Here is a 26531-nt window from a genome sequence, read left to right as displayed (position 1 = left end):
TTATGATTCGAAGAAATCTGGTTCGAATTCGTGATCAGATTTAAAAAGTGTCATCTTTCACACAGGTTTACATTATACATAGTAAATAGTCCAAGAATCTCTCGAGCATACTTCAAATACAGAAATATATACTCTCAAGAGATCACAAGCAACACAGAAAAGTACTAAAAGATGAATCTGATCATCCAAAGGCAGGCCATTCACCCGTTATGCAGTTTCATGTCCAACAAGGAACTGAAAGGAGGGTGAGTGGCGTTGCCTTTTAGGAACATATCAGAAAGCACCTTGTACATGGCTTCAGTGAGATGAACTCCATCCCAATTGATGTACTGGGACGGGCTTTTACAGGCGGTGGCAGAAGGCGTGCCGCAAGTGGCAAACACGTCGAAGTTGTAGGGGTCATCGCTCTTCCCACAGCAGGCCTTGAAGCTCTCCGTGAAACCGTACTGGCTCGGATTCTTCATGACTGCGAGATGGGCATTCCAGTAGTCAGCATAGGTTATGACAGCATGGGGAAACTGTTTCCTGAGTTCTTGCAACTTTGCTTGGAGCACAAGGTTATGGCTGTAGGTTTGGTTGTTGACACTCTTGACACATCCGATGCTGTCTCTGTCGTCTTCCGGAGCTAACGTCATCGCCAACGGCAAGCAGCCTGAAAGTGGCAGACCTTGGACAACAACATATTTGGCACCCTTCTTTAACAGTGCCTGCAAAGCATTGAAAGCATTTCTCCAATCAGCCCAAGTCCAAAACGTATCATGTGCTACGGTTTTTTTTTAAATTTATTATTAAGCTTAATTTCTAGCTTTAGTATTTATCTTCGAAAGAATAAGGACCAAATTCAATGCAATTGAATTCATGAGAGTAATGCAATGGAGACCACATTTTTTTACACCACATGGTGTGTCAAATGATTCACATAGCCAACGTGATGGGTATAAAATTACACTTTCGTTCATGTGTCTCCAACTACATCGAATTCGAATTTGTCATGTAGTTTGCAAATTAATCCAAATTCGTTGTCGTTTTTGGAATCGAAAATAGAGGATGAAAGTGGAACTTTATTAAATTAAAGAGATTGAAAATGTGATTTAGCAGAAATAGGAATCCGCCCAAAAAAGGAGAGAAATATATAGGACTTTATACTCATAACCAAAACAACTTGAAGACCATTTTTTTTTTTTTTTAAATAATTATTATTAAGGGAAGGAAGAAGGTTCGAAACCATTATATTATTTAGGGAATGGAAAAGTTTAAAACCTGAGATGCAATAGTAGAAACCCAAAACTCTATCCACAAGGATATTAGACTACAACTTGAAGATTTATTATGCCTGTTGACTTTAGGCATTTGAGTTTGTGTTAGACAAATAATTCTAGTTAGGTGAAAAAAGAAAGAAAATGATTTCCGTACACTACGTTATACGTTTCTCCTTCTGCAGACTCATATGCATTTTGTTCCTTAATTCTCTCTATTCCGAAAACCAAACATGAAAAATGGGCGTGTAATGAAAAAAATACGATGGGTTAAAATCACTTCCCAAAACTAAATTAAAAACATACAATTTTTCAGACCATTTATTCTACCCATAAAAATCTAACAAAATTAAAAATCATACCTGCAGAAAGCTAGTAACCCTACTGACCCCAAGCTTCTGAATTGTATCACCTGGCACAGCAGATCCAATTGTGTAAGCATAATCATTGACTCCGATTTCTCCAACCCAAAAAAGTGCATCATCAAATTTGCATTCCGGTCCTCCAACTTTGCAACCTTTACTTTCCAAGAACTTGTTGAACCAAAGCAGCTGAGACAGGATAGACTGAGGAGTGATGGCAAGGCTGAGGTTGTTCTTCACAAAGAACTCGTGCTCTATGGCAGTGGAACCCGCGACGGCGAAGTTAACTCCGTGAGTTGAGTCTGCTGAGGCATTGCTCGAAACGACACGGTAGGGTGGCAAGTAGGGCAAGGAGAGTGACTCGGTGACGAAGTCAATGACTAGGCGGCCGTCGGAGTAGCGGTTGGTGGGGCGGTGAAAGAAGGTGATGCCGTAGGGAGAGTTTGAGACGTGGCCGAAGCCGCTAGGGCCTGTGATGGATCTTGTGTTGCCTGTGTCTGTGAATGAGTCACCAAAGGCGTAGATTTTCTTGAAGGGCGATGTAGGGTTTTGTTTTGTTGCTGCAGCGGAGGCGGGGAAGGAGGAGGAGGAGAGGAAGGAGATGGTGGTGAGGGTAATGAGGGTAATCTGCCAAGATGTGAAGAGTGGAGAAGAGGAAGAAGCCATGTCTAAGCTCTCTTACTACTAGCTAGCTACCTTATTACTTTGCATATGTATAGTTCTTATATACTTTTTTAACTTCTGCAAAAGGGCAAATATGTCTTTTAACTTAAGCAGTGTATGCTATTGGAAACAAATTTAAGACTACTTGTGCAAATTATTGTCACGAGAGCAGTGTTCGATTTACAAAATTTCGTGTTTATGATTAGATCCATTTATATTTTAAAAGATCATTTGTATAAAAAAATCAATTAAAATTAAGGTCGTTTAGTCACTTAATGGTAGCAAATAGCTATACGGATCATAATGTTTTTACCAAATCCGTCCATTTGTTTTTGTATAGTTTGTTGACTAAATGATCTCATATTATATTGAGTTTATATAGAAATGATCTTGATAAAGTGATTTATGATATTAACATTTCAAATTATACGTTTAAGTTCTATAAATCAATCACCAAATAAAATGAGGAAGAACTCCTCCTCAAGAAGCCAAGTTAATTCCTATTGTTGTATGCCATTAGCATCAACATCCAATTGATGGATCCATTGATTTTACAAAGATTGTAAAACATTTTAGCACTGTAAAACGACAAGAAGTTTGGCAAAATATTCGAACTTCGGATGTCTTTCAATTTTTTTCTTCCCATATTTATGCATTTCATTGTCAGAATACAAATAAAATTATTGTGTTATTTTAGTTCTTCTGTAATAACTTGTTAGTTTTGTGACCTAATTAAAAATCAGCATAAATTATGAGTTTGATTGACACTGAAATAGGTCGGCATACCATAATTACGAACAAACATCAAACAATCAAAGTTCGAACTTGAAAGTTACTATATACTAACTTAAGGGTGGCGGTGACTCGTGTGGGAGCTATTAATTTAGATCTAAAAAGATCTTTGAAGTGGTTGAATGAAAAAGAGAGGCCTTAAATGATCATGTGTCACAACTCCCAACCGGTTTCCTGCTGCTATTTTGGGAAAAAACAGAGAAATTTCAAAAGTCAAAAAAAAAAAAAATTCTTTTGCTTTTTGTTTCTTTCGATTTAAACTTGTTTGAAAATATTTTTAAAATAATTAAAAATATTTTTTGTAAAAATATTTTGAGTCAATTCTTAATAAAAATGTAAATAAATCATAATAAAACACTTGGAATTACGGTGTACAAGAAGCACATGTTACAATAAGGATTTAAGTACTTTTAAAATTTAAAAATATTTTCTCAAAAAACGCTTAGAATCATTTTAAAAACAGTTACAAACAAGCCTTAATAAATTTGAAAGTTTGGTGGAACAAAAAGCTTTTGGTTTGGACGGTGCTTTTGACGTGCATGCTTATGTTTTGCACCCACCGCTGTGACCGTACAGATACAACCAAATCTATAAGGACGTCATTTAAGAAAAGCATTCGGCTTGTGATTGTTCATCGTAAATCATGTGATTATTTGTTATTCAGTATTATTCGTATTTAATTTTAAATTTTGAAATGATTTCTAATCGCACGATATCACATCCCAGCCCGGGACGAATCACTTCCCATGCCCGCTCTACCACCGTAGCACGATATTGTTCGCTTTGGGCTTACCATTCCCAGTTTTGTTTTTGGGAACTCACGAGCAACTTCTCAGTGAGTCACCCATCATGGGATTGCTCTAGCCCCCTTCTCGCTTAACTTCGGAGTTTCGACGGAACCCGAAGCCAGTAAGCTCCCAAAAGGCCTCGTGCTAGGTAGGGATGAGAATATACATATAAGGATCACTCCCTTGAAATATGTGAGATGTCACACACGATATACGATGAACGGTCATAATCACAAAATTCCTAAAATCCTAAAAAAAATGATCTAGCAAGAATCATTTTCCCATCATTTATTAGGCCTCCTTTTCAGATGGCTTGCGTTAAATGACGTGCGTATACATAAATATATGCATGGATGCAACCGAAACAAGAACTATAGGACACTCACGTGATGTGAGTCTTTTGCATAAATTATGTTCGAATTTATAGCGCAAGAAATGTAGGTACGAAAGAGGCGATCATATTGCTTGTTTGAGATGCTTGTCTAAGAACTAAAAACCAATTTTTAGTAAAAGTTTAAGTGAATTCTGAAAAAGCAGTTGAATAAATATTTGATGTCTTTTCTAAAAAGCATTCAAAGTAATTTCATTAAAAGCATTTTCAGTTATTTTTAAAGCACATTCGGACGAGTCTTTGTATTCATAATCATATGACCCCATTTTAAATTATTTATGCTCATAATCGCTTTTACTATAAGATCTATTATTAGAAGGACGTGATGTTTATGTCCTCTCACCTGTTTTATTTTCTCACCCACTAAAAATAGGGGCTTTTAGATCTAGGTCTAATTACATAGATGGTTTTTAGGAGTGAGTCCAGTCATCCAATTACATGTTTTTATTTCTTTTATACTCATTTTAAATTTTTTTTAAAATATTAAAAATCAATTAAAAATCTTCTAATATTATGCATTTTTCAACTCCAAAAAATCTAATTAATATCTTACAACAACAAAAACTAATATACTAACATAAATTATCCACAAAACATTCTACCTTAACTCAAGTAACAAATATATGAATATATATTATACCTGTAAGCGAGATATGAAACCTAACTAAAAGGTAAGAAAAATCATAATATACCTACATGCAAGACACATTAATTTATGACACGTTGATTATAAAAAAGAATCTATTATATAGATACATAAAATAATTAACCTATGATATAGGTTGATTATAAAAATTAAAAATAAAATATATAAATGGGGCTTAAAGCAGGAGGATGAACAAGAAATAATAAAAAATAAAAATAAAGAAATAATCAAGGAGATAATTAGGAAGAAATTTGATTTTTATAATAAAATTTATCATTGAATAGATAATTATTGATAATTAAATAGTTAAATTTAAGGAATTGGACTTATTTTAATAAATTGGACTATTCCTACTATTGGCTTAAAAAATTGGACTTATATCAAGTTTTCCCTAAAATGAATTAAAAATAAATTTGACATTGATGTCAAATTTGACTTCAAAGCACAAAGCCTTCAAATCCAGTCAGCAAATAACACTTCGGTTAACTAAAAGGTAGGAAAAATCATAATATACCTACATGCAAGACACATTAATTTGTGACACATTGATTATAAAAAATAATCTATCATATAGATTGTGACATCCCACATCGTCCAGGAGAGTGATCCTTAAATGTATATTCTCATCCCTACCTAGCACGATGCCTTTTGGGAGCTCACTGGTTTCGGGTTCCGTAGGAACTCCGAAGTTAAGCGAGAAGGGGGCTAGAGCAATCCCATGATGGGTGACCCATTGGGAAGTTGCTCGTGAGTTCCCAAAAACAAAACCGTGAGGGAATGGTAAGCCCAAAACGGACAATATCGTGTTACGGTAGTAGAGTCGGGCCGGGGAAGTGGTCCCACCCGGGCCGGGATGTGACATTTGGTATCAGAGCCTAACCCTGGTCGCGTGTGTGCCGACGAGAACGTCGGGCCCCTAAGACCATCTCCAACAATGGCTTATAACCTAAAATTCCCCTTTTTTTCCCCCCCAAAACCCTCTCCAACCCATGTGCTAAATAAAACCTAAAACCCAAAACTTAAAAGAAGGCCAAATACCAGCCCGTTTTTAGGCCAAAAGTCATTATGGGCCATACCTGTTGTGAGTGAAACACGGGCTGTAAAGCCCACTTTCCTTCCGTCACTTGCCCACGTGCTGCACGTGCCAGCACTTCTGCTCCAGCCGACAGCCCCACGTGGGCTGTTCCCTCAGCAATCAGTCCAAAAGGTAGCCTAACGGCTACTTTTTATATCTAACGGTGCAATTAACTGGGCCGTTGATTAATCCAACAGTCCAGGTTCAAAATTTTTTTTTTTTTTAGTTTTATATTTATGTATTTATTGAATCCAACGGCTTAGATCAAATATAATTAAATATAACGGTAAAAAAAATATCTAACGGTCCAAATTTAAATCCAACGGCTAGAATAATTTTAAAAAATTATTTAACTTAAAATTCAACCAAAAACTCTATAAATACCTATGTATTTGTTCAAACATCCACACAAAACTCACTTTTCTCCTACAATTCTTCTAATTTTTCTTTATATCATTTATTCTCATTTCTAGAATTTTCAAGATGGCAAAAGAGCATGTTAGAGGTCGTAATTGGACCTTTGACGAAGATATTGCTTTATGTTTGGCATGAATTTCGATTAGTGAAGATGGTGCCGTCGGCACCAATCAAAATAGAAAGGTTTTATGGGGTAAAATCGTTGATAAGTTCCATGAAAACTCCAACGCCGGTCGAAGTGAAGTTGGTGGTGTTTATGATCGGTGGAAAATTATCAACAAAGCATGCACTTTGTGGAAAAGAAGTTTGGAGAGAGCCATGGTTGACATGCCTAGTGGAAGGGGCGCCTCAGAAATTGTGAGTTTATTTGTTGATATTTTAGTTGTCATGTACATAATAGTATTTTGCAACTAATTGTTTTTATGTATTTGTTGCATAGGGTGACAAAGCAATGGCAATTTACAAGACAAGAACTACACCAAAAAATCAAGCTTTTAAGTTGCATCATGCTTGGAACATCCTCAAGGATTGTCCGAGGTGGGGAACCGATGCGAACCAACAATGTGGAAGATTATTTCATAATGAAACCCCACCCCCAAATGATGTCAATGAAGGTGTGAATTTTGCCGACAATGAAGGTGTCGAACAAATGACCCCAACTTCTTCTTTTGCAAGGCCCCCGGGTAGAGATAAGCAAAAGGAAGCAAAGAGAAAAGGGAAGTCCCAAGATCCGACACGTGCACAATTTGCTAGCGAAATGGCAATAATGAACGAAATCCAGTGCCGTCGGCAAGAAGAATCGGCCCAAATGCTTTTGGGTATGAAGGAACAAGGGGATAGGGAGCAAGAAAGGTACGAAACTAATTTGATAATGGAGGACCTCGACAAATACACTCCAGAGAGGAAGAGATACTTACGTGGTAAGCAAAAGGAAATTTTACGAAGGAATGCCACAAGGAGTATATTTCAAGATGATGATTCATCTCAAGACTATCACCCAAGTCCATCACCAAGTCAAGATGGTGAATATCATTATTAAGTTTATGTAGTCTATGAGTTTTCGATTGTATTAAGTTTATGTAGTTTATTAATTGTTTTTTTTATTTTTTAAGTTTATGTGGTTTATTAATTGTCTTTTTTATTTTTTAAGTTTATGTGGTTTATTAAATGTCGTTGGTATTAAGTTTATGTGGTTTATCTTGATTTTCATGTATTGATTTAGTGATTTTTCAAAATTTATCGGAATTTAAATATTTTTAGGTTAAAATGTTCATAAAATTAATTTAGGATAGTCAACATAAATTTTTTTTTTAAAAGTTAATTTAAAAAAAAATAGCCTTAATTCATTCTTTGATAATCTGGGGCTAAAATTTTAAGCCAGAAGGGTTGAAGTAGAAAAGCTGTTTCTGGGCTAAATATTTTTAGGTTTTAGGTCACCATTGGAGATGGTCTAAGGGGGGTGGATTGTGACATCCCACATCGCCCAGGAGAGTGATCCTTAAATGTATATTCTCATCCCTACCTAGCACGAGGCCTTTTGGGAGCTCACTGGCTTCGGGTTCTGTAGGAACTCCGAAGTTAAGCGAGAAGGGGGCTAGAGCAATCCCATGATGGGTGACCCACTGGGAAGTTGCTCGTGAGTCCCCAAAAACAAAACCGTGAGGGAATGGCAAACCCAAAACGAACAATATCGTGCTACGGTAGTGGAGTCGGGCCCGAGAAGTGGTCCCACCCGGGCTGGGATGTGACATAGATACATAAAAATAATTAACCTGTGATATAGGTTGATTATAAAAATTAAAAATAAAATATATAAATGGAGTTTAAAGCAGGAGGAAGAACAAGAAATAATAAAAAATAAAAATAAAAAGAAATAATCAAGGAGATAATTAGGAAGAAATTTGATTTTTATAATAAATCTTATCATTGAATAGATAATTATTGATAATTAAATAATTATATTTAAGGAATTGGACTTATTTTAATAAATTAGACTATTCCTACTATTGGTTAAAACAATTAGACTTATATCAAGTTTTCCTCTAAAAATAACTAAAAAATAGATGACAAATCAATATAATATATAGATCAGTAAGTAGTGGGTTACCTAGGCGGTTGGGGTCTTCCTTGTCAACCCTTTCTCTCGAATCATTTCCCTCATTGTAGATCGTAAATTAGTATAGCATATTAGTTGTGACAATAAAATAATAACATTGGTGAGAAAATAAGATGGGTGAATGGGCATGGTATCACTCGTTTTTTTTATTAGAAATCGAAGATGCACTTGGAAGAGCTAATTTGGTATTGCTGTGCTTTGAAAAAAAAAAACTGCTTCTGCTGTGCTGTGAGAATAAGCAGCTGTGAAATAAAGCAGCATAATGTTTGGTAAACTTTTTTGTAAAAGTGTTTTTGAAAAAAAAAAAACAGTATTATAATGTTTGATAAACTTTATGTAAAACAAATGTGAAAAAAAACTGGTTTTTCAAAGCTGGGTTTTGCAGCTTTGTGTTTTTGGCTTTTTTTCACCAAAAACTGTGAAAAAAAGCTGAAACTGAATGTTTACCAAACAAAAAAGATCTCCCAACTTTTTTTGATAGCCACTTTTTTCAAAATCACATCAGTACCAAACTAGGGCGAAGTAACTTGCTTATCCAAAAAGCACTTTTTAAGTTTTTCAAACCAAACACCGTCAAAAGAGCTTTTGATTCTTCGTAAGGCAATTTTGGCAGAATTCCAAAAGCAATCCCACACTTAAAAAGATTCCAATTGCAGAAAATGTAATTTTCAAAAGAAGTTATTCATAGATAAATTACAAGCTAGAACCAAATCCATTCAGACATAGATTCTTCTAATGTAGTACCAAATCATGAACCAAATCAGAGAGTGAAAAGCTGAAACGAAGTCGACTACTACGGATTCTAGATGTATAATTAGCCCGGTTCACATACGAAAACACAAAATGCGCCTAATGCGAGATCAAAGAACCCGGAACAACAACTCTACCATGTTATGGATGCCAAAGCCAGATTCTGTCATCGGGCCTCAAGTCAAATTTCTGTTGTCGAATCTCAAGATGGCAGGTTTACAATTATACTGGTTGCTGAACGTTATTGCCGCCTTGTTGAACTCGTGACTCGAAAAAGAGTCTTACAGTGGAATAAATCAAAGAAGGTTCGGCCATTGCTCCATTCCCGTAATCTCCACAAGCCAGCCTCTTTGTGACTGGTGGGATGAGCGAAACTCCAAGTTCATCAATCAACATGATATGTCGCTCTGTGAAGGGGTTCTTCCACATCAAGGTATTCATGGCTGGTGCGACGAAGAAAGGCTTGCTGTAGTCCCATGCTCGTACGATGCATGTGAGTAGATTGTCACACAATCCCCCGGCAATCTACAAGAAGAACGCGGGACATTAGTTCCATCTCTCATTCTTCCCACGAAACAGAAACAGAAGGGATAAAAAATAAAATTGAAAGTTTCACAGATGATAATAGTTTGAGTAACATGCTGATAAGACATGCAGTTTCTAGTAAAACAAATTCTCAACTATCTCATCTTGTAGCAAAAACAACTTCATAAATTCACAAGACTTCCAGATTGTGAATATTACCTTGCCTAGTGTGTTTGCTGACAATGGGGCGATAACCAAGATATCCGCCCAACGGCGGAGCTCAATGTGAAGCACACTATCACCCATTTTGTTCCAAGTAGACCATTCATCTTCGTCGGTGTACAGGATTACATCCTTGGGAAGTGATGCTCTATCAATGAAATGCAAAGATGCTCTTGTGGCAACTGCTTTTACTTCTGCCCATTCTGAAAAACTATGGCAAAGGTTGCCAAACTTTATGGCAGCTACACTTCCACTAGCAGCAAGTAGAATCCGAGGCCTCCTTGGGGCAGGATTGGCTTGTGGCTCAATCTCTGGACTCGCAGGTTCAGAGCTTGACATACCCTATTCAAAAGATATCAACGTGTTCATAAATATCCTAGATTCCCGAAGAATCAAAACAATTTAAAACAAAAGAAATATCAGGCTTTGCATAAAATCTTCAACCTAATATTTGGAAAGTGCCTACATAATGCCTCAATTTATTCAAGAAAGAAGAGTGACAAATCCGCAATGAATTTGAACCCCTGATCCCCATGGCCAAAACACCTAAGGGAAGAGGGAGCCATTACAGAACCAATGATATAGGTAACACACAAATTGTTCATCAAACTTTGCTCACTGCACCACAAAAACTCGATCAAGAAAAACATATCCACTTATATTCCATACATGATCATTCATCCCGTTCGAGTATATAGTGGACCAATTCAAGCTAACACTAAAAAGATTCAAAATTCCAATCTACAAACGACAGCTTTTTACTTTTCCCAATACAAGATACAATTCAATGAGAAAAAGAGGGGAAATTTTATCCATATGAGAACAGCAATTTTCCTCTGTGATTAAACATAAATACAAAAGCATCCAAGAAGTACCCGCATATGTTACATTACACCACTGCAAAGTGAACTCAGATCGAACGAATAAAATGGGTTCCTTCCAAACAGATCCCATATAACCAATACAAGAAATCTACTGAAATCAATAGTTCGATAAATCCAGAACACGACAATCAACATACATGAACATTTTCAAAAGAAACTTGTGAGACAATCGAAAGATGTCAATAGAAGAATTAAAGCTCCCAAACAAAACGAACATACCCAAAAGCATCCTCCGGACTGACGAAGGTGATCGTTCATGATCCCGATCAAAACTCAAAAAAAGATGATCTTGTACGATCACAACAAAAATAATAAAAATGGAATTTTCTTGCAGCAGGGAAAGCCTCTGAAGAAAATTAATTATAACTATATTTTCTTTCTCAGAGGCTTAAAACCAAACACCTTTGCTGCATTCATAAAAGAATGCTCTCTCCCTTTTCCCGCTCAATCCCAATAACAAACTAACAGAAAACTAACCGTTGCAAACCCACACTCCTAAAAAGATTCTAAATTTCGAAACAATGTGCGAAAGGCTCGTAGCTCAGTAAGTTAAGAGCATTCTCCGTTGCACCCGAGGTTCGATTCCCCACAATATGATGAAAATTACAGCTACAACAGGAATATATTTTCCCTAATTGTCTACTCAGACAAACAGATTAAGCAATAAACAAAATTAGCATCCATTAAAGTGTAATTGGAATCTAATCGCATGTGATTTAGTACTAAAACGAGATAGAATTCCGTCAATTGAGTGAGAAATTGTTACTGACTTGGAATGGTGAGTTCCCTCCGCGTGTGGTTTGAGGCGATTTAGGGTTTTTGAGCTGAAATCTCAGCGAGGCGGGTGGGTTCAGAGACCGAAACGCAGCGTATTGGACTTTGAGCGATGCGAACCGGTCTCGTACTGCCTCTCTCCAGAGGTGTTCCGAAGTCCGAAACAATGATGTGTTTATGTTCTTTTACTTTTCGTTTAAGTATTTTCATCTTTATTGGGCGGGTACGTGTACCCGATATTGTAAAGTGTAAACACGTGTTTCGATACTATTGGTTCGATTCCACAGCTCGAAAAGGAGTTTTGGCACCATTTACCCGCTTTATTTCCTTCGTGTACATTAAATCTCAAAGGGCAATTACGTAATTTCGACACCATCTTCCTCACATTTCCACTGTCTCTCTTCGCACACACTTCCCTCGTCGTGTACATTAATTTCCCTCGTTAATTTAAACCTCTCGGTGCTCTCACTGATTCGGACCATTCAACTCGGACCTAGTCAATGCCTTGATGGCTAGTGTTAGCGACAATTGGGAGCGGCTGGTGCGAGTGAAGAGGGAGCAGCTCAGAAGCTCCGGCCAGGGTGCGGGCCCGCTGTCGCTGGGGAGGACCACCACAAGCTCCGGCCAGGGTTCGGTCCCGTCGTCACTGGGGAAGACCACCACTACCATCACCAGTGTCAATGCGATCTTGCAAGCTGCCGATGCGATTCAAGATGAGGACCCCAACGCATCAAGAATTTGTAAGGACTTTTCATGATCTTCTTTTTCTTGACTTTTTCAAATTAATGCTCTTTTTTTTTCAGCGATCAATTCAGTTTTCCTGTTGGAGATAGAGTCCCACATCGAAAATAAATATAACAAAACAATATATTGTTAAAGATGCTCCACATGCAGTGCACTGTGCTTTACAGATTCCACTGTGCTTTACAGATTGGAATATGGTTCCCACGTTAAGGATGTATGATTATTCTAAACAACAAGGACACATGCATAGTGGACAGCAAGGCCACTGCATGTGTATACTGACTGATGTTTCATAGACAGCAAGGATGCCACTTCCAGTTGTTTTGTTTATTTGCATGCGTGTGTAGTAAACTGTGTATAAAACTCTGCTGCAATTGCAGCAGATCATATTATTCAAAAATATAGATTGGATCCAAGTTTAATATGGTATCAGAGCACCGATCTTGGTGACTCTAGAAAGCTCATTCTACTTCCGCCACAAACACAACCAGTCCATCTTCATTAAACACAGCCACCATGGGCGACGAAAGACCAACTGAGACGATACCCCATGTATCTGATCCTCTCATTCTGCATCATTCAGACTCACCAAGTCTTGTCTTAGTCTCACAACTTCTTGATGGACACAACTATGGACAATGGAGCCGTTCTATGCGAATCGCCCTCAGCGCCAAAAACAAACTAGGGTTCATTGATGGATCAATCAAGAATCCCGCAACCACTGATGCCAAGTATCCAATTTGGCAGAGATGCAATGACATGGTCTTGTCCTGGATTTGGCAATCCGTGCAGGGCAACATTGCCCACAGTATACTCTACTGCAAAACTGCATCAGCAGCATGGAGAGATCTTGAGGATCGTTTCTCGCAAGGAAATGATTCCAGGATCTATCAAATTCGACAAGAAATTGCCGAACACCGACAAGAACAGCTATCTGTTTCAGATTATTACACAAAATTGAAAGCTCTATGGGATGAATTAGCATCATATCATGGGCCCATTGCCTGTGAATGCGAGGGATCCAAGGCACATGCAGACAGGGAAGAAAAAGAGAAAGTCATGCAGTTCTTAATGGGTCTGAACGAGAGTTACTCAATCATACGAGGTTCTATCTTAATGATGAGCCCACTTCCAGATACACGACGAGTCTATGGATTGGTTCTTCAACATGAACGCCAATTGGATGTGGTAAATCGACGTGAACCTATCGCTCATGCAATGCAAACCAGTCATTCGACAGCACCAAAACGAGGCTATGGTGCCAACAACCCTAATTCACGGAAGATATTCAAATGCAGCTACTGTGACGGAGGACATCCAGTCGAACGTTGTTTTTTCCTTATTGGATTCCCTGAAGGACACAAATGGCACGGGAAGAATGTGCAGCCCAGAAATAGACGTGCACCTCCAACTTCCAACAATGTTGAAGCATTACCGTCGCCAGCTACCAAAGCAACAACCTCCAACAGATTTGATGCAACGTTCACAATGGCTCTCCTTCGCAATAAGAATGGTACCGATCTGCCCCTTGCACATGCAACAGGTATCTATACACCCAACTGCAATTTTGCACATTATGATCCAACATTGTATTGGATCGTGGATAGCGGGGCCACAGATCATGTTTCTCACTTATCACTCAGCCATAATCACACTAAAACCCAACATGATTTTGTTGGTTTACCAAATGGCGGACAGGCTGCGATTGAAACCATTGGGTCCATTAAATTGTCCCCCGAGATAACTCTTGATGGAGTTTTACATGTGCCACAATATCATGTGAATTTGTTATCTGTGAGTAAGTTGACCTAGGCATTGAAGTGCATTGTGATATTTTACCCGGGTTTTTGTGTTGTGCAGGACATGGCTACGAAGAGGATGATTGGCTTGGGCAAGCAGTTTGATGGACTTTACTACCTCACTCCAACACAAAACCCTCATCTCGCTCACCATGTCAAACGTACCTCGGCACTTTGGCATCAACGTCTTGGGCACCCATCCTCGGCTCCCCTTCACTCTTTATCCCAGACTATCCCAGAAATTATCTTTGATTCTACACATGTTTGTGATGTTTGTCCTTTAGCAAAACAAACTCGTTCATCTTTTGTTTCCAGTTCAATAAAATCAGTTGCTCCTTTTGATTTGATCCACTGTGATATTTGGGGGCCACATAAAATCCATACACACTCTGGGGCACGTTACTTCCTCACCATTGTAGATGACTTTACCCGTTTCACATGGGTTCATCTTATGCGATTTAAATCAGATACACAAACCTTGTTGCACTCGTTCTTTTCTTGGGTCAAAACCCAATTTCATCGTGACATTAAAACCCTTCGTGCAGACAATGGGGGAGAATTTGTATCTATGCGTTCGTTTTTAGACACTCATGGCACCCTTTTTCAACACACCTGTGCACACACCCCTCAACAAAACGGGGTAGTTGAACGCAAACATCGCCATCTTTTGAACGTTGCCCGTGCCTTACGATTTCAAGCTAACCTACCCTTAAAATTCTGGGGGGGGAGTATACAAACTGCATGTTACCTTATCAATCGCCTTCCAGCACCCTTACTTTCCCCCAAATCTCCCTATGAACTCTTGCATGGGACACTACCTACATACTCTCATCTCCAGGTTTTTGGGTGTTTATGCTATGCCACCAACCTTACCCCCTCCCACAAATTTGATGCTCGTGCTCGTCGCTGCCTCTTCCTGGGTTATCCCCTTGGCCAAAAGGGCTACCGTGTTTATGACCTTGATAGCAAACGCGTTTTTTCTTCTCGTGATGTCATCTTTCATGAGCATATTTTCCCCCTTGCTACCTCACCACCAGAAAAAGACCTCGACTTCCCTGTCTTACCTATCCCTCATGACGATCCCACTCCTGCACTCCTCTCAACTCAACACCTTCCAACTCCTGACCTCCTTCCCACTGCCGATATCACTCCTTCACCCCCAGACATCCCTCCCTCGCCAGACATCCCTCCCTCGCCAGCATCTGCTCCCTCACATTCGCAACCTCATTCTCTTCGCCGCTCCGACCGCATTAAACACCCACCTGCCCATCTTCGTGACTACCAGACACATCATGCTGCTTTGCTTCAGCGCAGCGTCATCTCTTCCACCATGTCCGACACCCGATATCCCCTTCAATGGTATGTTTCTTACTCTCATCTCTCTCCTGCTCACTGCTCTTTTGTCCACAACATCTCTCACTTGGTTGAACCAGCCTCTTATGAGCAGGCCCGTCATGACCCTCACTGGCTTGCAGCCATGAACTCTGAGATTGAAGCCCTGAAGCCAATCACACCTGGACTATGGTTCCCCTCCCTCCTCACCAACGACCCATTGGCTGTAAATGGGTCTTCAAAATCAAGTACCATTCCGATGGTACCATCGAACGCTACAAGGCCCGCCTTGTCGCCAAAGGGTTCACGCAGCGCGAAGGGATTGATTACAAAGAGACGTTTGCTCCAGTTGCTAAACTCATTACTGTCCGCTGTCTCTTGACTGTTGCTGCTGTTCGCAGCTGGTCTCTTCATCAAATGGATGTCCAAAATGCTTTCCTTCACGGTGCATTGCATGAAGAAGTCTATATGATACCGCCTCCTGGATATCGTCGACAGGGGGAGACCATGGTTTGTCGACTCCACAAATCGTTATATGGACTCAAGCAAGCTTCTCGCAGCTGGTTCCAACGTTTTTCATCTGCCATTCAAGAAATTGGCTTCCAACAGTCCCGTACGGATTACTCGTTATTCACTCAGGTCTGTGGACAATCTATTACTGTGGTATTACTCTACGTTGATGACATGATCATTGCAGGAAATGATGAGGAAGCCATTAGTCGACTCAAGAAGTTTCTTAGTGGTTGTTTCCGAATTAAAGATCTCGGACCATTAAAATATTTTCTTGGTGTCGAAGTTGCACGGTCCAAGGCTGGGATCTCCATTTGCCAACGTAAATATACCTTGGATATATTGGAGGAAGCTGGTTTGCTTGGAGTAAGACCTGCCAAGGTACCCATGGAACCTGATTTAGTGTTGACAACAACAGGTAGTGATGCTCTCAAGGACCCGACTCGATATCGACGTTTGGTTGGTAAACTGATCTATCTCACCATTACAAGGCCAGACGTTACGTATGCAGTAAATAATCTCAGTCAGTTCATGCAAGAACCCAAACTTCACCATCTTAAGGCAGCACATCGCCTTCTCCAATATCTGAAAGAAGCACCCGGACAAGGCTTAATGTTCTCTTCCCAAAGTGAATTACATTTAATCGGTTACTGTGATGCAGATTGGGCACGTTGCCCCATTACCCGTCGATCAGTGACAGGTTATTGTATCTTCCTTGGAAAGTCACTTGTGTCCTGGAAAAGCAAGAAACAAGTTACAATAGCTCGTTCCTCTGCTGAAGCGGAGTATCGATCCATGGCTGCAGCTACTTGTGAATTAAGTTGGCTGCGATATTTGTTGAAAGATTTACGTGTTGAGCATTCCCAACCGGCAAAGTTATTTTGTGACAACCAAGCGGCTTTACACATAGCTGCAAATCCTGTGTATCATGAACGCACAAAGCATATTGAGATCGATTGCCACACTGTTCGTGAGAGGGTTGAAAGGAGAGAAATTAAAACTTCCTATGTCGGAACGGGAGAACAAGTCGCAGACTTGTTTACTAAGCCACTGCGTGCGCCTATTTTTCAAACGCATCTAGGCAAGTTAGGCGTCATTGACATTCATGCTCCGACTTGAGGGGGAGTGTTAAAGATGCTCCACATGCAGTGCACTGTGCTTTACAGATTCCACTGTGCTTTACAGATTGGAATATGGTTCCCATGTTAAGGATGTATGATTATTCTAAACAACAAGGACACATGCATAGTGGACAGCAAGGCCACTGCATGTGTATACTGACTGATGTTTCATAGACAGCAAGGATGCCACTTCCAGTTGTTTTGTTTATTTGCATGCGTGTGTAGTAAACTGTGTATAAAACTCTGCTGCAATTGCAGCAGATCATATTATTCAAAAATATAGATTGGATCCAAGTTTAATATATATTGCATACGAGAGACTCCACCACTCCTGACATTTTATGATAATACCCCACCTATTGGTGATGTTCGTGGTGAGCCATGCTATCGAACTTGAAATTCGTTTGAAGGATTGGAATTCTTCAATGTGCAGCTGCTTTCAGTAGTATTTGTTTTGACATAAAACCGATTTTCAATATACTGTAGAATCAAAATTGTTTTCGGACCTTTTTTTTTTTTTCCTCAGCTGGAATATGATGCTTGTTGCGATGTTAGTGTGCGAGCAGGCGCATGGTATGGCGCAAAATCTGGACCCGAAAAGTGATGGCATCGGAGTTCTGCAGTTTAAGGTTGGACTGATGACCGTAATCAAGGTATCACTTAAGGCTGTGTTGATGGCATAGGTGTTCTTTTATTTCTTTTCCATTTTTATGGTTAACATTTTAAGATATGAGTATCTGGAACTTCGTTTCAGCAAAGACTTGCAAAAAAACATGGGGGGTCAAATAGATCAGCGTCGTGATATTGAGCACCTCTGGGAATTTTACCAGCGCTACACACGACTACATCGAGTTGGTGATATCCACAGACAGGAACTAACATGGCGGGAATCTGGAACTTTTAGTGCTTACTTTGGCAAGTATGGCCACCGTTATTTACTTTAGTAGAATACATGTTTTTCTAACAGAAAACATTGTTGGTTTTCTGTCCAAATTTTTGTGTGTTATGTTCTACATTGATGAGATGCGATGCATACTTACGGAGATTGGCATGTTGAAATTAATGAATGTGAATCACTTTGGTAAAATGTATATCATATCTTTTGTTTGATGAACAAGAATCTCATATAATATGTTATTTATTACTCCTTTTGTTGTTTCATATTGGAGCTCAGTTGTTTAGAAATTAAAGAGACAATGGCTATCTGGAGGACTGTAGTTGAGGTGATGAAGGCACTTAGCAAAGATGCCGATCCTAATGGAGTCGGAAAACTTATTACAGAGGAGGTATTTGTCCTCAAATTTCGTCTTATATTGACTTATTCGAGTTGATTTTGGGTGATCAAGAGTAATGATGAAATTATCTGTCGGTTTCCAGTTACGAAGAGTTGAAAACACCGATGCAACATTATCTGGGGAGCTAACAGCCTACAAAGATGTCCTTCTAGAAGCACCATCATTAATCAACGCAATTGGAGCTTGCCCAGAAGTAGGTTTCATCTGAATTATATTTGTCTCGCCATCTGTTCTTCATTCCCTTCAAGAGTTCTGTTACTTTCACTCTGTATCTTATCTGCCATACCATTGAAGTTACTCGTGACGAAATTTTTTGAATGTTTGATTAATCTCCCCAGGTTAGAGGAGCAATATCTGCACTTGGGTATACCAATCAATTCCCCAGACTTCCGGCTAATTTTGAGCTATCCAGATAACGAGATGCGGACATGTTTGATCTTCTGGAATGTGTGTTTGGTTTTCAGGTTTGCGTTTCCCTATATTTTCCCTAAGCGTAATATATCCGTTATTATTGTGGTATGGTAAATACGACACTGCCTATATCTTCAGTTTCAATTGTTATTCTTATGGATTTTAAATGTGGTACTAGTTAATTTTTCAGAAAGACAATGTGAGGAACCAGAGAGTGAATGTTGTTCTTACAGGAACCAGATAGTGAATGTTGTTCTTACATTTGGAAATGCACAATCTCAACTTTGTAAACCTATTAAGGTCAGATCCAGTGAATGCTTCGGATCGTTTAACTCACCATCCTTCTTGTGCTCATGTCATGTCATGTGACTGAAGTTTTGTGTAAATTCATTGCTGCATTTACGTCTTATCAGCTTCATCTATATGGCTTGTGAAGCAAGTAGTTCCAATAATTAAATTTGAAGAATTTGTTCAGTTCCTGAACGACGTGCTTGTGTTGATATTTGTAAAATTTAAGTCATGATTTCTAGAAATTTGATAAAAAAAAAATATTTGAAAGAAATATTTACATGAGAAGCTTAGGTCACTTCATTTGGTACTTATTGAATTTTGTGAATGGTATATTCATCATAAGACAATCAGGTACAAGAGATAGCAATATATATGTGCTAGAGGGAAGAAAACAAGACTACCTATCCCTCCTTGATTTACGTCTAAAGCTAACAAAAAAGAACAAATAAGACACATCCCTTGAATTAAGGGAATTGACAAGACAAATAAGACAAATTGAGGAAATTGACAACAAGAGACACATCCCTTGAATTAAGGGAATTGACAACACTATCTATCACCCTAAAATCCTTTGTACGGTGAACATGCAACCTAACCTAACCCTAGTTGCCATTCTTTCTTCCAATACTCCCCCTCAAGCTGGATCAAAGGGATTAATTGATCCAAGCTTGAACAAAAGACGTTGAAAATCAGCAGAGGGTAATCCTTTTGTGAAAATATCCGCAAGTTGATCATGACTGCGCGTGTAGTGAGTGTCGATCACCTTGGACTGAACTTGATTTCTGACGTAGTGACAATCAACTTCAATATGTTTAGTTCGCTCATGGAATACAGGATTCGATGCAATGTGCATCGCGGCCTGATTATCATAGTGTAGGGACATAGGTTGTTGATGAGGAAAACCTAAAGTCAACAGAAGGCTTTTGAGCCAAATAAGTTCACAAGCAGTGGACGCCATAGCACGATACTTTGCCTCTGCACTAGAGCGTGCAACAACACTTTGTTTCTTGCTTTTCCAGGTAACTAGGTTGCCTCCCACAAACGTACAAAACCTAGTGGTAGACTTGCGATCGAGAGAATTGCCTGCCCAATCAGCATCGGTATAGCCTGAGATCTGAGTGTGACTATTGTTGCGCATAAGAATTCCTCTACCAATGGAACCCTTAAGATAACGTAGCACACGATGAACAATCTTCAAATGATCCATACTTGGAGAGTGCATAAACTGGCTAACAATGCTGACAACATATGATATATCAGGACGTGTGATAATCAGATAAATGAGTTTGCCAACCATTCTTTGATAGTAACTTAAATTGGGAACTGGATCACCGTGAGTTTTTAGCTTCAAGTTGCTATCCAAGGGGGTACGAGCAGGCTTGCAATCTGTCATTTTTGCTTCGTGAAGAAGATCCATGACATACTTGCGTTGGTTGAGGAAGAAACCCTTGTGAGAGTGTGCCATCTCGATGCCCAGAAAGTATTTGAGAGTGCCAAGATCCTTGATAGCAAACTTGTTGTTGAGATACTGTTTAAGAGCATTAATCTCTGACATATTATCACCTGTCACAATTAGATCATCAACATAAATGAGCACAACTAGTTTACCCACTAAGCTGGAACGAACAAATAGGGAAGAATCCGCAATACTTCGACAAAAACCAACCCTTTCCAGAACATGACTAAGCTTGGCATACCATGCACGTGGACTTTGCTTGAGACCATAAATGGATTTATGGAGTTTGCACACCATTTCTGGATTGTTTGATTGAGGATGACCTGGGGATAGCTTCATGTAAACCTCTTCTTCAAGTTCACCATGCAGGAAAGCATTTTTAACATCCATTTGAAAGAGAGGTCATGCATTGTTAATTGCAACCGACAACAATACTCTAACAGTGTTCATTTTTGCCACCGGAGCAAATGTCTCTTTATAATCGACGCCATAGGTTTGTGTAAAACCTTGAGCAACCAAGCGAGCCTTATTCCTTTCGATTGTGCCATCTGAATGAAACTTAGTTTTGTACACCCAACGACTCCCCACTGCCTTCTTTCCTTTTGGAAGTTTCACTATAGTCCATGTGTTATTTTCATGGAGGGCTTGAAGCTCCTCTGCCATAGCATTTCTCCACTCACTGTGAAGATTGGCTTCTTGAAAACTTTGAGGTTCTCGAGCTTCATTAATGGCACTTAGGAATGTAGCAAAAGAAGATGAGGCTTTGCTATAATCAATAACATCAGTCACGGGATACCTGGCAGTGTAGGTCACATAATCATGCAACTTGGATGAAAGTTTCCTCTCTCATGCAGGATTGCAACGAACTGTAGGAGATTGAACTACAGGTATTTGAACAACATCATGGTTGGAAGGATCACTGGAGGGTGCAGTGTGAATCTCCGATGAGGAAGGGTTTTCATCTTCAAGATGTTCCACCGAATGAAGGTTAACATCATCCGTCACATGATCACTAGGAGTGCATGTTGCATCTTCTCCGTTTGGATATGGAAAAGGAAATAAGTCCATCAAATGCTCCCCCTGTCTAGAGTAATCCAGTGATTGTGAGAAGTAAGGAACATGTTCTTCAAATTTAACATCCCTTGAAACAACCATTTTTCTAGTTGTTGAATTATAGCACTTGTAACCTTTTTGGGTAGATGAATAACCTAGAAAGACACATTTGGCAGCCCTTGGGTCTAGCTTGTCACGATTTTGAGTTTGAATGTGAACAAAGCATGTACACCCAAAGACTCTCAAATGGGAAAAGTTGATCTTTCTATTTTTCAAGACCTCATAAGGTGATTTAAAATTCAACACTTTACTAGGCAATCTATTGATGAGATATGCCGCAGTAAGGACTCCTTGAGACCAAAACTTCTTAGGCACATTCATGTGAAACATAAGAGCTCTAGTCTTCTCAAGTAGATCTCTATTCTTCCTCTCGGCCACCCCATTTTGTTGAGGTGTTCCAACACAGCTTGTTTGGTGTAATATACCATGCATGCTCAAGTAGTGTGACATGTTATGAGACATATATTTTGTGCCGTTATCTGATCGTAAAATATGAATTTTTGAAGCAAATTGGGTTGCCACAAGTCTATGAAAATCTTGAAAAACTTCCATCACTTCACTTTTAAATTTCAAAAGATACAACCAAGTAATCCTTGTGAAATCATCCACAAAAGTTACAAAATATTTGTATCCATCAAAAGACTCTATAGTTGGTCCCCAAACATCGGAATGCACGATTTCAAAAAGGTTACTAGCCCTAGACAAAGAGGAAGTAAATGGTAATCTAGTAAACTTAGAAAAATGACAAACATCACAAGGACTTGTAACTTTGCACATATTTGGGAACAAGGTGGATAGAACTTTTTCAGAAGGATGTGCTAGACGTTGGTGCCAAAGTTGTTGTTCTTGAGCTAAGCTTGAAGTGACTTGAAAAACCTTGGGAACTTGAATATGCTTGGAAAGATAGTAGAGACCATTTAAGAAAAATCCTTCACCAATCGTCTTCTTGGTGACTACATCCTGAAAGATCACATTTTTGGGAGAGAAAATGGCAAGACAATTTAATGAGTTTGTGATCTTGCTAACAGATAAAAGTTGAAAAGGGAATGAGGGAACATAAAGAGCCTCAGACTCGACATCACTTGAGATCAAATGTATTTTTCCTTTTCCCACAACCATAGCATTTTTTTCCATTGGCAACTGACACTTGAGATGGAATAGAAAATTTTTCAAATTTATGCAAGTTTGTAGACTTGTTAGTCATATGATCAGTGGCTCCAGAATCTATAATCCAATAATCATGCACATTACCAATGTTGAGAGCAGTTGAGAAGGAGTGTAAGATACCTAGGATGTCCCTTTGTACCACGCCTTCATTTCCAGCCAGGAAGCCAGCAAACTGTCCTAGTAGTGCAGTTTGATTGTTGTCACACTGATTTAGTGGTCCTTCACTATCTCCAAGACCTTGTTTCTTGTGAAGAAACATAGCAAACTCGTTGATCAGTGCAGCTGGATTAGTGGTGAACTTCAGTGCTCCATCAGAAGAAGTTGTGGCAACATGATTTGCCTTGTAAGAAGGGTTGTACGAGCCTTTCGAGACACCTTTGTTATCCCTAGGAAACTTTGGTTTTAACTCTGGATGAAGAATCCAGCATCGGTCTCTTGAGTGCCCACCAGCATCACAATGGCTACATTTTAAGCCAGTTTTCTTTCCTTTGTAGCCTCTCTCCTCACCAAGTTTTTGGTTAGAGAAGTAAGCCCTAGCTTCTGGTATATTTGCCTTCATGTCCAAGGTCATGACTTTCCTTCGAACCTCTTCTCTTTGAATTGTGGCACACACACTTGAAAAAGAAGGCAGGTTGGGATTCATGAGGATATGACTTCGAAGATCTTCGAATTCAGGGCTCAGGCTTGCTAGGAGTTGGAATATTTTGTCTTCCTCGGCTCTTTTAGTTAGCACAGCAGCGTCGATGGTGTGTGGTCGATACACATTCAGCTCGTTCCACATAGTGGTCAGCTTTCTAAGATGTTGCACAAATGGCTTCCCTTCCTGTTGCAAACCAGCAATGTCCTTCTTTAACTGAAACACTCTAGCCGCATTGTTCTGATTTCCATACATTTCCTTGAGATTTTTCCAAAGAGTCATGGAGGATTCAGCATAGCTAAAAATTTCTGCAATCTTACTATCCATGGAATTGAGTAGCCACGACATGACCAACTGGTCTTTGCATAGCCAATCATCATACTCCGGTGAGGTAGTCTCAGGCATTGGAATAGCACCATTAACATAACCAAGCTTTGATCGTCCTCCCAGAGCAAGAGAGACTGCTCTCTCCCATGGAAGATAGTTAAACTCATTTAGCAAGACATAACTAAGATGTTGATTTGAGTTGATATCAATATCTGAGTGTGGTGATGGTGGAGTAGCATGAAAGCCGTCTCCTTCCAAATTTACTAAGCTTTCTTCAGCCATGATTGAAGGACAAGAAGCTCACAAATCTCTCAAGAGAACACCACAGAGACAGGCCGGTTAGGGTCACTGCTCTGATACCATATTGAATTTTGTGAATGGTATATTCATCATAAGACAATCAGGTACAAGAGATAGCAATATATATGTGTTAGAGGGAAGAAAACAAGACTACCTATCCCTCCTTGATTTACGTCTAAAGCTAACAAAAAAGAACAAATAAGACACATCCCTTGAATTAAAGGAATTGACAAGACAAATAAGACAAATTGAGGAAATTGACAACAAGAGACACATCCCTTGAATTAAGGGAATTGACAACACTATCTATCACCCTAAAATCCTTTGTACGGTGAACATGCAACCTAACCTAACCCTAGTTGCCATTCTTTCTTCCAATAGTACTTGTTCCAAATAATCGAAACAAACCTTGTTGTAAGCGAGGGAAAGACTGTACGTACACCTAATCCTACCCAATGTTTCGTTTGATGATGTATGGGACGTATGGGCATGGAAATAGTCTTCTGGATGTGAATTTTATTGATATATGTACATTTTTCGTGTGCAGAGAATAGACGAGAAGGCAATGAATGAGGTATTTCTTAAAGTTCTGGATTCTTATATTGAATGGTGCAGACACTTGCGGATAAGCACTTTATGGAATAGGTAATCTCAAATCTAATGCTTTCTTGAATACTTGATTCTTATGTTCATTGTCCTTTGAAAGTTCTTTTGTACACTGCTGATTGTATATATACTTTTTCACAGTTTCGAAGCACTTGGTCGTGACCGGAAACTTATTCTGGTTTCCTTGTACTTTCTGATATGGGGCAACGCTGCAAATTTCCTCTTTCTTCCCAAATGTGTATGCTATATATTTCACCATGTAAGCCTGAAAACGTTATGCAGCTTGCAGATTACTCTGTGGCGAAATTGATACACGCTTTTGTGTGCTCAGTCCTTCTGAATGCTTGAAAGTTTCCAATGGCGCTGGTTATGCAAAGCTTTGGGATAAAATTTAGTATCAGCTAGCCCTTTGGTCTTCGGTTTCAAATGATTTCGCTGGTATATCGCCTTCCTCCCTTTGCTTAGATTGGAAGGCTGGCATGGGTTATGTTTGTTTCAAGCTAATGTTTTTTGTTCCTTGTTTTGGCTGCAGTGTTTTGGGCTCGTCTGCTTGACCACCCCTCAATTGTTTACTCCTCTTCTTTCTCTTAATAACGTCGTCTCTTTAACGTAAACGGCTTTCTTCTCGAGTAATCATAAACGTACAGAGCATACATGAAGTACCTGTATATGTTACACTAACACAAAGTGAACTCGGACCGAAAGAACAAAAATGCGTTCTACCTATGTTTTGGTAGGCATCTGCCGGACTGATGAAGGCAATCATTCATACCCCTAGGCATCCGCCGGACTGGTGAATGTGATCGTTCATGATCCCGAATCGCAATGAGGCTATGAAGAAGAAGATCTTGAATGATCACAGCAGAAAAATAAACGGAATTTCAAACTTGACAGCAGCTTTATTTTCTTTCTCTGTGACTTGAAGCCAGACACCTTTGCTTCGCTTCTGCCTTTCCCTTAGCTTCATTAACTAAACGACGTCGTAGTGAGATTGAGTTTGTTGGTCTTTGAGCTGCATGAATCTCATTTAATTCGAGTAAATTAAAAGTTTTGGGCTTGGAGCCTTGGATGGTTCGTCAAAATAAATAAATTTGTGCTCATATCAATCGCGGAGAGACACAATGTGTTAAGAGAAAAACTTATCCGCGCGAGCAATCTACCAAATCACAAAACGAGTTTTATATTATTAGTTTGTGTTTGAGTAATATTAGAAAATATAAAAATCACACAAAAATCTCAATGACAATAATTATAAAGAAATTAACAACATCATCATGTACGAGATTAATATAAATAACTAGAGAGAAAGTTAGAAACACTAACAAATGAGACTTGCATAAATGCAATGTCCTAAAGATAAAATTTCGCCTTTATTCTTGTGCTAGTTCAGTAAGTGTCTATCTTCTACGATTCAACAATCTATAATCCAAAGTCAAAGCACTTCAATCTTTCAACTCTGGTGAATTTTATATATTCCGTACTCTCAAGACACGATTCGGAATTTGAATAAATGAAGAATGAAAGTAATAAAGTGGAAAAACTCTATTTCTCAAGAGTAAAAATTAACTCTAATTTTCTATTTAGTTATTTTTTAATGATCGGAGTGCTTGAATTTATATAAAACTCAATACACCTTCTGAAAACTTATGTGTCTATTGGCTTTAAGCCATATGACGCCTAACACTTATTCAAAACAACCAAATCATCGTTTTGACTAATTGACGTCTAATAACAACAACTTTTCATTCAATATTTTAGAAA

The 26531-nt window shown here is 39.0% G+C and overlaps 3 protein-coding genes across 3 annotated transcripts; all 3 read right to left on the bottom strand.

Moving 5' to 3' along the window:
- Nucleotides 1-6: 6 nt before the first annotated feature.
- LOC103950064 (GDSL esterase/lipase At3g48460) lies at nucleotides 7-2314 on the bottom strand. The gene is made up of 2 exons (XM_009361218.3): nucleotides 1619-2314; nucleotides 7-707 (listed from the first exon to the last, which is right to left on the bottom strand). The coding sequence occupies exons 1-2, from the start codon at nucleotides 2282-2284 to the stop codon at nucleotides 201-203; spliced, it is 1173 nt and encodes a 390-aa protein (XP_009359493.1). The 5' UTR covers nucleotides 2285-2314; the 3' UTR covers nucleotides 7-200.
- Nucleotides 2315-9156: 6842 nt separating this feature from the next.
- On the bottom strand, nucleotides 9157-11837 carry LOC103950066 (probable phosphopantothenoylcysteine decarboxylase). The gene is made up of 3 exons (XM_009361220.3): nucleotides 11658-11837; nucleotides 10001-10345; nucleotides 9157-9781 (listed from the first exon to the last, which is right to left on the bottom strand). Exons 2-3 carry the CDS (start codon nucleotides 10340-10342, stop codon nucleotides 9479-9481), a joined length of 645 nt encoding a protein of 214 aa, XP_009359495.1. The 5' UTR covers nucleotides 10343-10345; nucleotides 11658-11837; the 3' UTR covers nucleotides 9157-9478.
- A 7749-nt stretch (nucleotides 11838-19586) lies between these two features.
- On the bottom strand, nucleotides 19587-21283 carry LOC125479000 (uncharacterized mitochondrial protein AtMg00810-like). The gene is made up of 3 exons (XM_048587948.1): nucleotides 21127-21283; nucleotides 19928-20727; nucleotides 19587-19592 (listed from the first exon to the last, which is right to left on the bottom strand). Exons 1-3 carry the CDS (start codon nucleotides 21281-21283, stop codon nucleotides 19587-19589), a joined length of 963 nt encoding a protein of 320 aa, XP_048443905.1.
- Nucleotides 21284-26531: the final 5248 nt, after the last annotated feature.

Source organism: the organism of the source record quoted next, unplaced genomic scaffold, assembly GCF_019419815.1.
Source record: "Pyrus x bretschneideri cultivar Hongxiangsu unplaced genomic scaffold, Pyrus_bretschneideri_v1 Contig27, whole genome shotgun sequence".
Lineage (NCBI taxonomy): Eukaryota > Viridiplantae > Streptophyta > Magnoliopsida > Rosales > Rosaceae > Pyrus > Pyrus x bretschneideri.
The sequence above is the reverse complement of the archived record's forward strand: the minus strand, read 5'-3'. Positions and strand labels throughout refer to the sequence as shown.

What these genes read in the sequence shown, in the direction of transcription:
- LOC125479000 (XM_048587948.1), bottom strand. Translation starts at nt 21,283, where the DNA reads ATGGCAGAGGAGCTTCAAGCCCTCCATGAAAATAACACATGGACTATA. An exon ending in GGCTCGCTTGGTTGCTCAAG is followed by an intron (nt 20,728 to 21,126) that starts GTTTTACACAAA and finishes TAATTGTGACAG; the next exon opens with GTGATAATATGTCAGAGATT.
- LOC103950066 (XM_009361220.3), bottom strand. Translation starts at nt 10,342, where the DNA reads ATGTCAAGCTCTGAACCTGCGAGTCCAGAGATTGAGCCACAAGCCAAT. An exon ending in CAGCAAACACACTAGGCAAG is followed by an intron (nt 9,782 to 10,000) that starts GTAATATTCACA and finishes TTCTTCTTGTAG; the next exon opens with ATTGCCGGGGGATTGTGTGA.
- LOC103950064 (XM_009361218.3), bottom strand. Translation starts at nt 2,284, where the DNA reads ATGGCTTCTTCCTCTTCTCCACTCTTCACATCTTGGCAGATTACCCTC. An exon ending in GGGTTACTAGCTTTCTGCAG is followed by an intron (nt 708 to 1,618) that starts GTATGATTTTTA and finishes AATGCTTTGCAG; the next exon opens with GCACTGTTAAAGAAGGGTGC.